We start from the raw sequence: 19,247 nt of genomic DNA on the forward strand, positions 1-19,247 counted from the left end.
TGTACTCACAACTATAAACCTGTTTTTGTTCCCACCCTGTTATGTTTCCTGCAGAGCCAGGTAATATATCATTACATTGTTCTTTTTGAAAAAGTACTATTTTTCCTGAAGTTAGTAATTTTCTTGACTTACGTAATTTTCAGTAAATCTTTCCTTTAAATATGCAATTACAGCGTATCCAAAAAAATGTACACACACTTTGAAGATTATAAAGTCAGTATTTATTAACATACAGTTCAATTTCAAAATTTACAAGGATTTATAGAAATGAATAATTTTTTTTTTGTCAATGCCCGTTTTCAAACTGATCAACGTTCTGGTCTAGGCACTGCTAATAACATGAAGCAATGGAATTTCAGACATCAAGAATCATTTCATTTGGTATTTGTGTGCCTTCAATTCATTGATTGTTGCCAGTTTTGTACTGGAAACTTTTATGTTTTATGTATCTCCATAAAAAAAAAAGTCTAGTGGGACTTTGGGATAAATTTTCTTTGTTCAAAGCTTAGTCTGGCTTCACCCATTATTTCAAATCACTTAAACCGGAAAAGGAGTGAAAATTAAGTGAGTTATCATCTGTTAAAGTGTGCATACATTTTTTTGGGACAACCTTTATTTTTCATAGGAGTGGAGACGAGCACCTTTCAGGCAGTTTCACCTGAGGTTAGTTTCTCTCACATAAAGAAGATCATATTCTTGGGGTGAGAGGGCTTGTTTTCCATGATCCTAACATATGTCAGTTTGACCCTAACTCACATTAGGCATGCATCAAATGAAACCCAAGCCTTGTCATTGAGAGTTTATTGCTCTCTAGGTCCATGCCTAGAGTGCTTAGCAGTTATGCTGGTATCCAAGTCCAGAGAGTTGATAGACTGTGATGTGATATCCAGTGATTCTAAAGAAGTAGGAACTTTCCAGTTTGTTTGCATATTGAAATAACGTGTGAATGATACAGTGTAGGTTAGAAATTGAAACTGAAGCTCTGAGTTTCAGCCTGTTCTTCCAAAGAACCCCACTATTCTATTGGATTTCCTTATGAGTATACTAGATCATAGAAATCCCCTCAAAGTCCATGTAATTATAGCAAAGATTTGTAAATACAAAGCACCACAGTTTTATAAGAGAATACAGAAAACTTTATTCTCCTACCTTGAGACCCTTGTTAAGTGTGAGAGTTTTAGGCGTTGAAGTATTTTTCCATAAATTTTTCAACATACTTTCTATAGCTTATCTAAAGTGTATTTTTCACTTTTCCCCAAATTCCTAAAATATTTTCATCTGATATCCTTAGTATATACTAAATAGTTTCCTCTTTTTATCTTCAAAATTGTCTTTGTTACAAGCCATCTTTTTCAAAGGCTGAAAAAAATGTGAAACTTAGACATAAAACTTTTTTTACACAAATTTTTTTTTTTAAGATTTTGAGTAAGCCAAAATTCTAAATTCTTAAAACTTGCTAATTCTTTTTTTTTAAAATATATTTTATTGATTTTTTACAGAGAGGAAGGGAGAGAGATAGAGAGTTAGAAACATCGATGAGAGAGAAACATTGATCAGCCGCCTCCTGCACATCTCCCACTGGGGATGTGCCTCCAACCCAGGTACATGCCCTTGACTGGAATCGAACCTGGGACCTTTCAGTCCGCAGGCCGACGCTCTATCCACTGAGCCAAACCGGTTTCGGCAAAACTTGCTAATTCTTAGAAGACCTTTTGACAAAGGAGACTACAGGCTTTTTGGGCAACTGAATAAATTTCAAAGTATCATATGAGCAATGTTGGACATAAAATTTCAAAAGAAACTTTAAAACTTTACTTTTAAAAAAATCACTTTAAAGAACACAAATTTTATAACAAGTGCCAGGGGCAAATATAATATTTACTTAGTAAAATTTTTAAAAGTAGCAATGAAATCACATATGTTTGTTAGAATACTAAAGGCCTGGTGCACAGATTCATGCACCGGTGGGGTCCCTTGGCCTGGCCTGCACCCTCTCGCAATCCAGGACCCCTCAGGGGATGTCAGACTGCTAGTTTTGGCCAGATCCTGCAGGCCAGGCTGAGGGACCCCACTGGTGCACGGGGCCTCTAGTATGCATATAAGAACTTTGGTTAATCTCTTCCTGCCCTCCCCTCTCCCCCTTATCACTCAATTCATCAATCTGTTCCATGTTCCTATGCCTGTGCATTGAGTGTCTGCCCCTGGTGGTCGGTGTGCATCATAGCTACTGGTCAGATGGTCCCTTAGGCTTTTGTATATATAGGTTGACATCCATCCCAAAGTATAATCAAAATCATATAGTGTCATGTAATAATGGATTTGTACTTTAAATTTGTAGTTTAGTTTCTATACATTTTCAATTATAATATTGAAATCTTTCTTAAATATTTGTTGTCAGAATTAAATACCTAGGTTTATAATAAAATATTATTGTAATGAAGTTAGTGGAGAAAGGAAATAGATCTTCTTTAGTTTGATTACTGTGAAAACAATTAGGGATATGCTCAAATAATACAATCTTTGTTTTCTTGAATTATTCTATAAGAGAAAATGCTGAAAGAGTAAATGGATAAAATTTAGGATCTTAGACAAGTTATTACTTTGAACTACCCAGAGTAATGGAAATTTCATTTGCAGTCATAGACGTTCTGTAAATATCTCCCCTTTCTAGCCACTTTCCATCTTTTTATTTCTATTTTCTTCTTAACTCTATATTTGAATCCCCTTTTGTACTTCACTTTTTTTTTTTAATCTTCATCTGAGGATATTTTTCCCATTAATTTTTAGAGGGGGTAAAAGGGAGGGGGAGAGACAGAGAGAAAGAGAGAAACGTCAGTGTGAGAGAGACACATTGATTGGTTGCCTCCCACACGGGCCCTGACCAGGGCTGAGGATCGAGCCTGCAACCAAGGTACTTGTGCCCTTGATCAGAATTAATCCTCCACCCTTCAGGCCAGGGGCTGACAGCCAGACCAGCTAGGCCTATTACCTCACATTTTTTTCTTTAGTATGTGTGTGAACATTTAAGTTCCACTCTTAGCAAATTTCAATTATATACAGTGTTATCAACTAGCTACACTAATAAAAGAGAAACATGGTAATTGGCGTACGACCGCTACCCTTTTCATTGGCAAATCAGTGAGACATGCAAATTAACTGTCAGCCAAGATGGTGGCCGGCAGCCAGGCAGCTTGAAACTAACATGAGGCTTGCTTGCTTCAGTGAAGGAGGAAACCAAAGTTCCCTGCCTGCAGCTATGGCCTCAGAGCCTGCAGTTTAAGAAACTGTAACAAATACCACCCGGCTTCAGCCAGCAGGATGGCAACATTGTAAGCAAAGGCCAGAAACCTAAGAGCTGGAGCCAAGCCTCAAAGCTAAAGCTGGCCCAGAATAAAAAAGAAAAAAAAGAAAAAAGGAGCGGTTGGGAGCTTCAGTCACCCCCAGCCTGAAAACAGCCCTCAGCCCCTCACCCAGACTGGCCAGGCACCCCAGTGGGGACCCCCACCCTGAAGGGTGTGTGACCAGCTGCAAACAGCCATCATCCCCTCACCCAGGCTGGCCAGGCACCCCAGTGAGGACCCCCACCCTGATCCAGGACACCCTTCAGGGCAAACCAGCCGGCACCCACCCATGCACCAGGCCTCTATTCTATATAGTAAAAGGGTAATATGCCTCCCAGCACCGGGATCAGCGGAGCCATGAGGGCAGCGCCCAAACCCCCTGATCACCCTGTGGCTCTGTGTGTGACAGGGGGCGGGGCCACAACCTCCCTATCCACCCTGCTCTGTTCGTGACAGGGTGCGGCGCCCCAACCCCCTGATCAGCCCTGCTCTGTGCCTGATAGGGGGGAGCTCCCCAACCCGCCCCCCCCCCCCCCACGGGCCCTGCTCTGTGTGTGATGGGGTAGAGCCATAACCTCCCCATCGGCCCTGCCCTGAGTGTGAGAGTGGCGGTGCTCCAACCCCCTGATCGGCCCTGCTCTGTGGATGATAGAGGGTGGTGCCCCACCCCCTGATTGGCCCTGCTCTGTGCATGACAGGGTACAGAGCCCCAAACCCCCTGATGGGCCCTGCTCTGTGAGTGACGGGGCAGTGCCCCAACCCCCTGATTGGCCCTGCTCTGTGCGTGACAGGGTACAGAGCCCCAACCCCCCTGATGTGCCCTGCTCTCTGTGTGACGGGGCCAGCGCCCCAACCCCCTGATTGGCCCTGCTCTGTGCATGACAGGGTACAGAGCCCCAACCCCCCTGATGGGCCCTGCTCTGTGCGTGACGGGGGTGGCGCCGCAACCTCCCCATCGACCCTGCCTTGAGTGTGACAGGGGATGGTGCCCCAACCCCCCAATTGGCCCTACCCTGAGCGTGACTGGGTGGCATCACAACCTCCCAATCTCCCTGCTCTGTGCATGACAGGGGGCGGCGCCCCAACTCCCCAGTCGGCCCTGCTCTGAGCCCGACCAGGAGCTGCACCTAGGGATTGGGCCTGCCCTCTGCCACCCGGGAGCAGGCCTAAGCCAGCAGGTCGTTATCTCCCGAGGGGTCCCAGAATGCTAGAGGGCACAGGCCGGGCTGAGGGACCCCCCTCCCCCCCGAGTGCACAAATTTTTGTGCACCGGGCCTCTAGTTGTTATCATATTTTACATTACATCTTCAGACCTTACCTTACAATTGAAAGTTTGTACCCTTGCCCTGGCCAATTTGGCTTAGTGGTAAGAGTGTCAACCCTTGGGCTGAAGGGTCATGGGTTTCTATTCTTGGTCAAGGGCATGTACCTAGGCTGCAGCTTTGATTCCCAGCTGCAAGGGGAGCATGGCGGGGGGGGGGGGGGGGGAGTGGGGAGGCAACCAATTGATGTGTCTCTCTCAAATCAGTTTCTCTCTCTCTCTCTCTCTCTCTCTCTCTCTCTCTCTCTCTCTCTCTCCCCCCCCCTCCCTCCCTTCCTCCCTCTCTTTCTCTCTGCCTCCTTTCCACTCTCTCAAAATAAATCAATGGGAAAAATATCCTTAGGTGAGGATTAACAATAACAACAACAAAAAAACAAAAGAAAAGAAAATTTGTACCCTTTTACCAACCTCTTTCTAGTCTCTTCACCCCCTTAGCCCCTGGCAACTACTTTTCCATTTTCTGTTTTTATGAATTTGACTTTTTAAAAATTCTACATGTAAATGAGATCGGAGTATTTTTCTGTCTCTGGGTAATTTCATTTAACATAATGCTGTCAAGGTCCATCCATGTTGTTGCAAATGGTAGGATTTCTCTCTCTCTCTCTCTCTCTCTCTCTTGATTTCAGAGAGGAAGGGAGAGAGATAGAAAATCAATGATGAGAGAGAATCATTGATAGGCTGCCTTCTATATGCCCTCTCACTGGGGATCAAGCCCACACCCGGGCATATGCCCCAACCAGGAATTGAATCAGTGACCTCCTGGTTCCTGGGTTGACACCCAACCACTGAGCCCCTCCTGACTGGGCAGGATTTCCTTCTTTCTTATAGCTGAATAATGTGTGTGTGTGTGTATCAGATCTTTATCCATTTATCTGTTGATGTATACTTAAGTTATTTCCATATCTTGGCTATTGTAAATAATGCTGCTGTGTACCTGCAGAGAACAATTTGAAATCTTGATTTCACCTCCTTTGGATGTATACTCAGAAGTGGGATTGCTGGATTATATGATAGTTCTATTTTTAATTTTTTGAGGAACCTCCATAGTGATTGCACCAATTTACATTCCCACCACCAGCACACAAGGGTTCCCTCTTCTCCACATACCAACCCTTGTTATCTCTTCTCTTTTGATGTGATAGCCATTGTAATAGGTATGAGGTGATATCTCATTGTAGTTTCAATTTGCCTGGTGATTAGTGGTGTTGAGTACCTTTTCTTGTATGTTAGCCATTTGTTTATCTTCTTTGGAAAAATGTCTGTTCGGTTTCTTTGCCCATTTTAAAATTGGATTATTTGTTTGTGTTTTGCTATTGAGTTGTATGGAGTTCTTTATATATTTTGGATATTAACCCTTTATCAGATACATGATTTGCAATTTTATTTTTCATTCCATAGGTCGCCTTTTCATTTTGTTGATGGTTTCCTTAAGAACCTTTTAAGTTTGATGTTATTAGATCTTTGCTTTCATTAAATCTATAAAGATTATCCAAGATAAAAGTGTTAACCTGTGTCATCACTGCATTCTTTAATTTCCCTGGGATGTTGCCTTTTCACATATACTCTTCATTATCCAGTGAGAAGATAGGACATTTATTGGTTATTAGCCCATAGTTTACATTCTTGATTTAAATAGCTTTATTTTAGGTTATGGAAAAAAATATATTTATTCAAGGAAATAAGAGGTTATTTATCCAAGGAAGTTGTAGAGACAAAATGAGAATGAAGGGCAACATCTGACTTGTGTTTCAAATTTATTTTGCTATTGTCTTAGAAATATCAGATGCATTTTTATTCATTAGAAGCATAGAATATGTTTCAAAGTAATCATCTGTCCTTTTGAATCATCTCTCATAATGTAGATGAATGTACAATTTGTTTAAAGAAAAATATATGATTATTTTTAGTCATCTATAGGTTGATAGTATATTTCAGTATAATTTTAGTTTAAAGTATTTTTTAAAATTTCTTTCAGTAATCCTAAATCGGAGAGTCAGAGAGTAAATAAAAAAGTCAACAATGATGCCTCACTTAGAATTCATAATCTATCCATTTTGGTGAGACAGATAAAATGTTATTATCAGGTAAGTGTTTTTTCCCCCCATCTATTATATTTTAATAACTGCTCACATACATTGTTGTGTTACTTAGGATCAGTCACCTAACAATGCTTATTATATGCCAGGTACTGGTCTGTTTCCTGGAGATAGAACAATAATGACATAGTTCCTTTTATGCAATGTTAAGATACAAGTAAGCACTTTATCATTATCTAATTTCACAAATAATTATTATATATTATAAATTTTTAAAACTAGTTCTCAGTTTCCTGAGGTTTGTATAATGCAATATTTTGTTAGCTTGCTCTAATTATGCCTTTCAAGAGTGTACTTTTTATTGTTCTTTTTTAAACTTAAATTGGATGCATATTTCACAATTTAAATATGAGCATTCTCAAGGTTATCAATATACCTCTAAGAATTGCTATAGCTGCATCAGACAAATTTTAGTATGTTGTATTTTTTAAATGTTTATTCTGTGAATTTTCTAATTTTTGTTATGATTTCTATTTTTAGTTATGAGTTATTTAAACTATGCTTTTAGATTTCCAAAAATAATGATATTTTTAAAGCAATTTGTTGAATTTTGGTCAAAGAATTTGGTTTGTATGATACTGACTTTTTGACATTTGTTAAAAATTACCTGACTTGGCCTAGTATGTTGTCAGGTTTTATTAAAATTCCATGTGTGCTTGAAAGAGATGTGTATTCTTTAATTGTTTGGGTGCAGAGTCAGAGCAAGCTTGTTTGTTAATTGTATTGTTGAAACCTTTTACAGCCTGATTAATTTTGTCTCTTGATCTCCCTGTTATTGAGAAAGATGACTTGAAATCTCCCAATATGATGATAGATTGGATTGGTCAAGCTTTCCTTTGTACACTTGAAAGCTATGTTATTGGGTGCAAATGAGTTTCCTCACAATGTTTTGCAGATTTTATTCTTCTGTCTCTGGATTCTTTATTGTTCTGGAGAAGTCAGCTATCAGTCTAATTTTTTAAATGTTTTCACTCCTGGCTGCTAATTTTGTCTCTTTTGATATTGACTTTTTACTATTCTGTTACCAGATATACTTCCAATATTTCTATTAAATGTATACTAGGCTCTCTTAACTCTATCCTCCATGTTTATTAAATTTTCTTTTAGCCCTAGCTGGTTTTGCTCAATGATTAGAGCATTGGCCTGTGGACTAAAGGGTCCAGGTTGAATTCCGGTCAAGGGCACGTACCTCAGTTGCAGGTGAATCCCTGGCCCTGGTCAGGGCATGTGTGGGAGGCCAATCACTGTATCATTCTTACTTCGATGTTTCTCTCTCTGTGTCTCTCCCCCTCCCTTCCACTCTCTCTAAAAATCAATGGAAATGAACAAAAAATATATTTTTTTCTTTTATATTCAATCTTGTGCTAAATTCTGAGAAGTTTTTCCAAACTGTCTTTTCAGTTTGCTAATTTGCCCTGCATATTTGTCAAATCTCTGTTTTACCCACTGATTAATTTTGACCCTCAATAATTATATCTTTCCTTTCTAGAAGCTCTGTGTGATCTTTTTTCATGTTTTTTTTCCTTCATTTTGTTTATTAATTATTCTTTAATTTCTTCATTTACTTTTTTAAAAATTTAAAATTTTCTGTTTTAGATTTTATGTCTGATAATTCCAAAATCTGAAATCAGATCTGTAGGGATCTGAATCTGCCTTGTGTTTTCTGTTTGCTATTTCTCATGGTTGGTGGTAGCAGTGGTGGTAATGGGGTGTGTGTGTGTTTTAATTGTGAGATCATTTTGGGAGGAAATTTATCTATGGGAATACTTTTGTGTCTGGGCCAAGTATTCCTTGCTTCAGAGAAGATTTGTTGCTTTTCTTACAACCAACCCAGAACTACTTTTAATTTATTTTAAGCAGCTTTATATTATTTTAGAATCAATAGTTGTTTACTATAGAAAACTAGAAAAAATGTAAATTATGAACAGTTCCAGTGCCTTATAGAGATTACCACTATAGTGCCTGAATATATATACTTCTGGATCTCTTTTTTCTGCATCTTTGTATAATGATGTACTTAAGTGTTTACATATATCTTTTTAACTGGTACTATGTTATTGCAAATCCTTAGGGAAACAACCCTCCTCAATAGCTACCAAAGGCTAAGAAAAACAGCTTTTTCCTTGCTTCCTGAGACAGGACTTAATTTTTTCTGTTTTATCTTTTAACTGAGAAATTATCTTTTTACCTTGTTTTGAACTTAGTCATATATTTAAACATTTTTTTAACCATTCAGCATTTTTAGATTCCTTTCTAATACCTAGTACTCCTTGTTGCCAGAAATAAAATTCTATGCTAAATTTTTTATAAATGTTTTTAAGCCCAGATGTTAATAGTGCCAAGATGATATTAATAACGATTTTCTTTTTCTTTTCTTTTTTATTTACTTATTTATTGATATGAGAGAGAGAGAGAGAGAGAGAGAGAGAGAGAGAGAGAGAGAAACAATGAGTTGTGGTTCCACTTATTTTTGCATTTATTGGTTGATTCTGTATGTGCCCTGGACTGGAAATCAAATCCGCAACCTTGGTGTATCAGGATGACACTCTAACTATTTAGCTACCCGGCCAGGGCCAATTTGCTTTTTCTTGACTGTCACTCTTTTTTTAGACATGTTTGTATGTATTTCATTAACATTTGCTGGATGACCAGTTATACCTTTTTCTTTTTTTTAATCTAAGTTTGAATACCGGTGGACTAATTTAGGGCTAGAAGTGATCGAATTTTATAACATTTTGTCACTATTGTTTCAGATATTTAAATCATAAAATATCACTGATAGTTGAAATTCTCCTTGTACCACTCTCCTATGCCCTTTCTTTAGAACCAGTTTACCAAACCATCTCTACTTGCCCCCAGGTTTCATATTCTTAGGTAAAATGTTTCAAAGGCACTTGTGTTGTATCTTCAGAAATAGATCAATCATCTTATTGACACAATTAATAGACTTACTAAAATTATTTTTTATTCTCACATGGTCTGCTTTAATATGACAGATTTCAAGTTAACAAAGTTTAAATTAATGCAGTTCTTGTCACCGGTTAAATTACCTATCTTTTGGAAAAATCAGACTCCCCTCCCCCCCAAGAGTCTTTCTAAAGCAATTAAAAATATAAAATTTGTATATCTTATATACCCCTAAGAAAAAATATTTGAGGTAAAATATTTGATATTCAAAACTCAGACGTACATTTAACATGAAAGCTTCTTTCCTCCCCCAGTTTGCTGCTGGTTAGGCTGCTGAGGGGAGGAGGCAGGGCTGATTCGTCCCCTCGCCTTCTGACAGACATGAGCAGAGCAAGAGGCAAAACTGGGAAAACAAGAACCTCACCCCCAGGGTAACCTGTCCCCCCTAGCATATCGCTCGTCATGTGGTTGAGCCCCCCCTGACCTTTTCTTCCCTGAAGATAACATCTAAGCCTCAGTTGTATTTCAGTTCCAGGCCAGAAAAGCAGCAAAACCGGACAACCTGGCTGCCTTAGGACCAGCTACATTGACTAATGACCCCCTGCCCTGGCACTAAATCAGTGGAGACCATGACCCTGAAAGGGCACGCCTATAAAGCTGATCAATATTTTATTAAGATCCTCCCCTGAGACCTCCCCTAAGATTTCCACTTGCGAGAGATAAATACCCTCAGGACCAAGGACCGAGTGCACGCTCTCCCTCCAAGGAGCATACCTCTGCCATTCCCTTCCCTCTCCTCTGCCTCCACAGCCATGTATCCCCTAACCTGCAACCAGGGAAGCCATGGGCAGTGGCAGCTCGTCCCAGGTAACCCCTGAACCTGTCTCCAACGCCCCCTTTTCTTTGACTTCTCAGTGAGCCGAAGCAGCCCAGCCTAGGCTTTCCTGTTGCTTCTTTTATACCCTTCCTTGTTTTACGGCCCTAAGTATATTTTTGCTGCCATTGTGGGCCCAATACCCTTTGGCTCAGTGCTATGTCTCCTTCCCTTTGGATATCCCCATCCTCCATCCCCTTTTCCTTAAGTAAATTCAATTTTTCTTTATTCACTGCATGAGAGGGCTATTTAACTTGCTCACATACCACCGACTAACTGTTCACCTTCGTTTCCCTTTCTAGATGAAAGTTGGCAGGAACTTTTGTATTCTAGTTTGGCCTCTCTGGAATTGGTATTCAAGGCTGAATAGATCTTTTGTAGGATCCTTGGGTAGGAGTGCAGGGAGGCTGGGGGGGGGGGGGGTAACTCAGCTTTTCCCTACCAGGAATTCCTGATGGCTGCTCCCTTGATAGACCGTGCCTATACTCACACTACCACCCCAGCCTCTGCTTTGAATACCTCACCTTCATCCTCTTCCAGCTGAGAGAGACTGGCCCAAAGCAAGGAGACTATGTGGATGGGATCCCTTTTAAAATGACCGCAGGTCCAGATCCTACACTCCTGTCGCATCTAATTGTGGGACTTATGTCTCTGTCCTATCATTGATAAAGATCAAAATTTGCTCAGAATTGGCAGACATTATTCAGATATCTCCCGCTGCAGTTTTGCCTTTCTACTTTCCACAGGAATGGGTCTCTCCCAGCTTCAAGGAATAAATGCCAGTTCTGAAAGCGGTTCTTTTAAATACCCTCTTGGTAGGCATGCAGTGAAGGGGAAACACCTCTCTTCTCTCTCCCATGGTGGGAGGGGGGCGAGAGGGAAAAGCCAAGGGTCTCCAGTAACTTTTCCCAAAGAAATCCTCTTGAGCCTGAGGTAGGTGTTGGGCTAAGGGTCTTAAAACTGGTTTCAGCTGGCTGGTGTGGTTCAGTTGGTTAGATCATCGTCCAGTGCACCAAAGGGTTGCAGGTTCGATTCCCGTTCAGGGCGCATACCCAGGTTGTGGGTTTGTGCTTATGGAGAGCAACCAATTTTTCTCTCTTCTCCTTTCCTCTCTCTCTAAAATCAATGAAAACATATCTTCCGGTGAGGATTAAAAAATAATCATAAAATAAAATCCTTAAAAAGAAAAGAAAACAAAGCAGAGCTGGTTTCAAAACATCGCTTTAGCATGGCATTGGTAGTCTAGCATCTCATCTTGAAATCTGAGCCACACCGGCTGGGCAATCTGAATTTTTTGAGGTTTGAAAAGAACACTTCACAATTAGAAAATTTAAATTTATTAGGAAGTTTTTGCATTAATACTAAAAACAGAAATCAGGTCTAGTACCATTAATGTAGTTGCCAGAGAAAGCAGGTACTACTGTTTAAGGTTTTTCTTTAATCTCTACTTACTAAGCAACATTTGGAGTTTACCATTCAGTAGCTGAGGAAAAAGACCCTTAGTTTATACAACAAATGCTTTATATTCCATCATATTTTTGACACGTTGGTTCCATGTTCTTTACTTTTAATGTCATTCATTTAATTTTTTTTTCTGTAGCCTACTGAACTATGGTAAAACAGTTTTAATTCTTTTCACTAGTAACAAAGATAAGAGGAAGAAATACAAATAGCTTGATAAATGTAATTATGTTTGGATTTTTAAAATAGATTTTAAGAATCTCAAAGAACCATTTTGCTCAGTGTGTGATTCATGAAAGGGTAATGAGCCCAAACCTTTGCCAAGTATTGCTTTTTAATGGTCCTGTAAACTCTCAAATTATTTATATTTGAATATTTGCATGCTTCTAAGAAATTGCCACTTTCTCATCTCCACTTACACCAATACTCCTCTTCAATTCCCTGCTTTGTCATTAGAATTTATCTCCAAAAACATTTACTTATTTTCTGTCTACCCCTAGCATTTTTTTTGTTCATTGTTAAATTTCAGTTTCTAAAACAATGCCTGGCAGATAATAAATACACAATAAATATTTGTGAATGAGTGCCTGTCCTGATTTTCTCAAACATCATTTTCTTTCAGTTGTATCGATAAAATTATTTTTCTCCATCCATTTTTATAGGTTTCTTATCACTTTAGTAACAAATCACAGTGCCTTCCTTAGTTCACATACATATTATCCTTAAACTGTCAATTATTTTGGTCCTCCTATTTAACAGAGTCCTATTTATCTTGAGTTCATTGATGTATTATTTTTCCATTTCTTAGCACCTTAATATCTTTAGAGCTAGGAAAAGTCTGGAATGTCTGAGGATGATATAATAGAGCTTTAACAGTAGCAATCTGTTTTAGCCTCTAGTCTCATGCCTTGTATATTTTTAAATGTTACTTATAAGATTGGACTAGGGAGATAGGAATTTTTTATAAAAATATAGATAGAATCCTCTGAAGGGCCACTAGAAATGGAGGTTTTAGAAAAATTTGGGTTTTTAAAATCTATAATTTTTAGCTGCTTTATCTAATATTAGTACTTTGAGACATAACTTAAAACTAACACTTGGAAATAAAGTAAAAGGTAAATTTTTCCATATTAACTCCAATGTGTAATAAGGTTCATCATTTTTAAAACTTGATACTTTTGTTTTACTTCCTACCCTTCCTACAATGCACTGGGGATTGAGCCCACAACCCAGGCATGTGCCATGACTGGGAATCGAACCAGCAACCTCTTGGTTCCTGGGTGGACACTCAACCACTGAGCCACACCAGCCAGGCTCAGGTTGATATTTTTAGTTCCCTCAGAGAAGTAACAGAAAACCCAAATGAGTACATATACTTAATCTTTTATTGAGAAATACTGTTTAATAATATAATAACACTTAAAACTCAGATTTCCAAATAAATATTAGACCAGTTCAACTTGACACTTATTTTGTGGGTTCTTGACATATTTTAATAACTGAAATCTACCTGATAATTATAATTTAGTTATTTAATTCATTAACTTAAAGTTACAAAAGATTTAAAACCTTACATATATTTTTTTCACATTTTTTTATTTTTTTCACATTTACTTATATTTTTAAAAGCCTTTTAATTGCAGTGTAGCACACATGCTGAGAAGTGTACAAATCATAAGTTATAGCTTGTTGAGTAATTACCTAGTCAGCATTTCCTATGTAACAACCTTTGGATATCTTTTTTAGGAGACTTTGCAGCAGTTGATCATGATGTCATTGCCAAATATCTTAATTATTGGCAAAACCCCCTTTTGTGGTAAGTGTTAACTTCAGCATAATGTGATAATAAAGTCTTTGCCTTTTGTAATACTAGAATGCTTACCCAGGTCTTGCTTATTTACATCAAGAGACCAAGTTTTTCATGACTCTGTAGGGAAAGCTGGAGGTAATATTCCATTTTATATAGAGAAAATAAACTCAGGATATTTGCAAGTTGTGGATGGGATCAGACATAAATTTTCACTAAGTCTGATTTTTTTTTTTCTACCATACCAAATTGATAGTTTTCTGTGATAAGTTTTAGTGTGTCATAAACAAGGATAGAAGATAATGTAGCTGTAGGCCTTGAGGAACATAACCTTAGAAGTGTTTTGACATAATTTGTAGGTTACTTTTTATATATCTACTATGTACCATTGCCACAGTTGTTTGAGTCTAAGGTTTTTATTGATTGATATGCTGTAATTTATAAATATAAATTACTTCTGAATGGAAAGATGAGAACCAGTTTCTTAGATCATTTAAATTATTTTTTTCAAAAGTTCCTATACTTTACTAGATTTTAAATGTGACATATTTAGAGTTTTAATTTTTGAATAATTGAAATTAGCAACTACATAACCATTTCAACAATGGACTTCTAACAGGCTGCATGTAACCCAAATAAAGTTATTTTCTCCAAATCGTACCTCCACCAAAATAAAAACTAAAATCACATAGCTATTTTTATTGAAGAAACTACCAGTTAGATGGGGGTGATATTCTGGGATATTTGGCTATACAAATAAAAAATGAAAAAATATTTTATATGTAGAATGGAATTATTTTTATTTCCACATGTATTTAGTAATTGCCTATCAAGTAGGGACCAACAATATAAAGAAAATGGTCTGTGCTCTTCAGGACCTTGTGTTTTGCTGAGTGATATAGATTACTGGGAAATCATGTAAGAATTGGTACAAAATAGAGATATGTAAAAATGTTAAGACATAAAATATGGAGCTATTACTTATTCAAGTTGGCAGATTAGTGAGGCTTGGGACCATTGGTGGTTAGGTCAGAGAAGACGACACAGAGGTGTTACATACAGCTGTGCCTAGGATTGGGAGTAGTAAGTAGAGGGACAAGAGGGAAGGGAAGAAACGCAGAGTAACATAAGTTAAGGCAGTGTGTATGTATTTATATTGGGAGAAAGGTGATTAATGTAGCTAAGAAAGTAGGCTGTTTCATGGAGAGTAGGAGGAAATGTTTGAAAAGAAGATTGTACTTTATCAAAAACCAGATTGGCCTGATGGTGAAATTCTGGTCCAAAGAATTGACTTTTTTTTTTGTCTGCTGAATGTTTTAAGCAAACCTCAGTTGAATTGGATAGCAAACGTGTTCTTCAGTTCTGTTACAGACCATTAATTTTGTCCAGCTCATTATATACATTATTTTTACCAGTTTCGCTGTAACTGACAAGGTTTTGATCCTCATGTACCTACACAGTGTAAAGCCATTTAAATTTTACTTGTAGATGACTCATACAAGATATTTTAGAAATAAAACAATAATAGGCCTAAATACAGTGCTTCTCAACTTGTGTGTCGCGACCCCTATTTTCGATGGTCTTAGGAACTGAGTCACCGCTCCTCTATTCGTCTCCAGGCGGGTCCGCCCACATGCAGATACGCCCACATACGAGTAGCTGGCGTATTAAAGGGTCGTGGCATTAGGAAGGTTGAGAACCACTGGCCTAAAAGAAGCCTGATATGTTGGGAACCATTTTGGCTGATCTTGGGTATGTCCCTATATCAACAGTTCTTAATTTAGTATGCTGGTGTAGTATAATCATTTATGGAAAAGTAGTGGATTTATAGTTAGCATACTTTATTGCACAAAACTTTGAAGCCTATTTTATCTATACTGTAGCTCCTCAAAATTGAGATCCTTGTCCATTTCTCCTGCTATTACCACATTGTGCACACACAGCTGTTCTTTTAAAAATTTTCATTGCACTTACATTCTTAATCTTTTAGTCAAGTTGTGAATATTACCTATAGACGTGCTTCTATTGATATAAGAAAGAGAATTGAACTAATGTAAAATGTTATACTCAGTTACTGTTTTTATTTTAGAACAAGGCACAGAAGAAGTTAAAAAGTTGCTTTTACTTTTACTGGGTTGTGCAGTTCAGGTAAGTTTGAAATTTCTTCATATTTCATTTTGGTAACTTCTTTATGCTTTTTTGGGCTCTAGTTTCTGAAAGATTTCAGGATGGGCCATTGGTTTTCAAAGTCTGTGTTAGAGATTTTAGATTTTGAAGAAAAAGTTATTCTCTTATTTTATTTCAAATTTTAGTTATATTACCAGATAGTCATATGATCAAAAATCTTTAATTATTCTTTATTCTGAGGCTTCTAAGGGCCCCAAATTTTTCAAGTTTCCTTAAAGATACCTTTAAAAACCCCTCAAAACATCCTTATGATTAATGCATGCATGTGTGTGTGCTACTGAAGAAAAGTGAGAATGGCAATATAAAAGAGACAGAAATTATGAAAAATGTTTTAGGAGTCTGGGTTATTGTTATATTGCCCTTTTAATCAATGACTAGTAATAATAATAATAGCAGCTATTACTTATATAGATTCTCTTATAATATCTCTTTTTCAGATAAGGGAATTGGAGTTTATGTAGGATGATATTTAAGTTATCCAAAATTAAAACACTTATGAGAGTGAAAAAGGGGTACTATTAACAATTACAGTGGCACTGCTTGTATAAATGGGGACTGCCCCAGACAAAAGTGGTCGCTCTAGATTTAGGTCATATTGTTAGTAGGCCAGAGAGTTGAGATTCAACTTCAGTCTGATGTTTCCTTTAATCAGCCAATATTTGGATGGATTATCACAATGATACTTTAAATTTTTCACTAAATTTATTGATTTTAGAGACAGGAAGAGAGACAAACCCTGAGAGAAACATCAATTTGTTGTTTTACTTATTCATACAGTCATTGGTTGATTCTTGTATGTACCCTGACCAGAGATTGAACCCACAACCTTTGGTGTATCAGGACGATGCTCTAACCAACTGAGCTACCTGGCCAGGGCACAATGTAAATGTAAACTATCTCAGTTCTTTATCGAATGAAGTGTTGGTAAACCAATAATGTGGCCACTAATAATGTTTTACACACGTATGTTAGAAATAATAACACCCAAAAGAGTGTTGGCTTTTAGAGCTGACTGCTTGGGAGCTGTATATACAATGTATGTTATTAAAGTTTCATGCTGTATAATGTACAGGTGTTTACTTCATAATTGATTTCATATTAAATGAAATATACTGTTTGTAGTCATTGCTGTTCTAATTTGGTCATCAGATTCTGAGTTAGAAACAGCTCTAAATTATTTACATACAGCCTTTGTGTACTGTATTTACTTATAAAAATAACTCTATTGGTGAGTATTATATAAATTTGGACAACATAGTGATATCATACATTTGGTTATTACTTCTGGCTACCATTTAGTTGTTATTGCTGGTTACTAAAAGTGATAGTAGCAATGGAGCAAAACCAAGGACTTTTAAAATGGACAGTTTAGGGAAAGCCTAAAATATTAAAGAAGCCATCATTATCACCATCTGTAAAGGCAAGAAAAGAATATTATAAAAATCTAAGCTGCTTCCCCCTCCTTTACTATTTTCTATAGTTCACAAGATAGTATCCCAGATACTGGAAAATGAAAAGAATGCCATGGAAATAGTGGTCCTCTTTCTTACTAAGATAAATAAAGCATTTCATAGGTTACTAAACCCGTTGAGTGTTTCCTAAAAAAATTTACCAAGACTTTTTTTACATTTGATGTTCATGTCATTTTCCTTAATTACTAAAGTAAAGCAGAACTATGTAATGGGCCTGTTTTTTAAAAACTACTTAATCGCCCTAGCTGGTTTGGCTCGGTGGATAGAGTGTCGGCCTGTGAACTGAAGTGTCCTGGGTTCGATTCTGGTCAAGGACACATGCCTGGGTTTTGGTCCCCATCCCCAGTAGAGGGCATGCAGGAGGCAGCCAATCAATGATTCTCTCTCATCATTGATGTTTCTATCTCTCTCTCCCTCTCCTTCCTCTCTGAAATCTATAAAAATATATTTAATAAACAAACAAAAATACTACTTAATGAAGCCATGCTAGAAATCACCAATTATCATATTAGATATGTACATTTTTAATATGTACATGCAATTAAAATGGGATTTTCTAGCAATGCTAAGTATTCTTAATTTTTCCTATTAATATATCAGCTGGTTATGATTTCCTGTACTTTAGATTCACATAATCTGGGAAGGGTTTATAAGGTAGATATTATTTCAAATAGTCATTGGAATAGGGAGGAAGAATAGTTGAGGAGATTAAGGCATAAGAGAAGGCACAAAATGGGAAAGTTGTGTAAAAGAATAATTATAAATATGCATCAGTATGATATTGTAAAGTAAGCTAGAAAATAGAGGGTATTATTTTCTTTCATTAATTTTTAAAAGTTTTTTAATTATAGTTTACATTCAATATTGCTATTTTTTAATTTTGTATTTTGTACAGCATTGTGGTTAGACAATTATATACTTTACAACGTATTCCCCCTGGTATTTCCAATGTCCACCTGGCACCATACATAGTTATTACAATGTTATTGACTATATTCCCTATGCTGTACTTTATACTACTTTGTAACTACATATCTGTTGTTCTCAATCCTTTTACCTTTTTCACCCAGTCCTGCAACCCTCATTTCCTCTGGCAACCATCAGTCTATTTTCTGTTTCTATGAGTCTGTTTCTGTTTTATTTGTTTGTTTATATGTTCTTTAGATTCCAAATATAAGTGAAGTTATTTGGTATTTGTCTTTCTCTGTCTGACTTATTTCACTTAGCATAATACCCTCTAGGTCAGGGGTGGGGAACATCTGGCCCGAGGGCCCTATAAGTCTGAGAAATCATTTGGTCTAGCCCTGCCAAGGCATTGGGGGTGAGTTAATTAAATGTTTGACCAAATATAGCAGGCTAGTTTTCAAGTTGATAATTTTGTATGACCCACGAATGATGTTATAAATGTCCACATGGCCCTTGGCAAAAAAAAAAAAAAATTCCCGTCTCTTCTCTAGGTCCATCCATACTTAGTAGCCATGTGTAGCTGTGATTTCTGTGTGGACAGCACTGATATAAAACATTTGGTCTGATTATTTAACTTCAGAGTTTGAATCTTCTCTCATTCTCTTTTCCATCTTGATAATCTTTCTCTTTTCTGCCCTTCAAAATCCTATGACATTCATTCTATATTCTTTAAGAAAGCCTAACCTATTGATAAAGCATTTTCAGCATTCATAAGACTTTGTGGATATTTTAAGTGTAAAGGAAGAATCTCATTGATTTGTGTTATGACTGTGTTAAGGGCTGAGCTCTTAAAGGTAGTGTAAATAAAGAAACAG

The 19,247-nt window shown here is 37.3% G+C and overlaps 1 protein-coding gene across 4 annotated transcripts in view; it reads left to right on the forward strand.

Moving 5' to 3' along the window:
* CCDC88A (coiled-coil domain containing 88A) overlaps positions 1-19,247 on the forward strand; it is a 110,672-nt gene that overhangs the window by 19,712 nt on the left and 71,713 nt on the right. For all 4 annotated transcript variants that reach the window (XM_081101476.1, XM_081101473.1, XM_081101474.1 and 1 more), the window contains exons 3-5: positions 6,638-6,746; positions 13,747-13,816; positions 15,897-15,955. In XM_081101476.1, coding sequence (XP_080957602.1) covers positions 6,638-6,746; positions 13,747-13,816; positions 15,897-15,955 — 238 coding nt within the window. The remainder of the gene's footprint in view (positions 1-6,637; positions 6,747-13,746; positions 13,817-15,896; positions 15,956-19,247) is intronic.

Source organism: Myotis nattereri (assembly GCF_964212035.1).
Source record: "Myotis nattereri genome assembly, chromosome: 10".
Classification (NCBI taxonomy): Eukaryota; Metazoa; Chordata; class Mammalia; order Chiroptera; family Vespertilionidae; genus Myotis; species Myotis nattereri.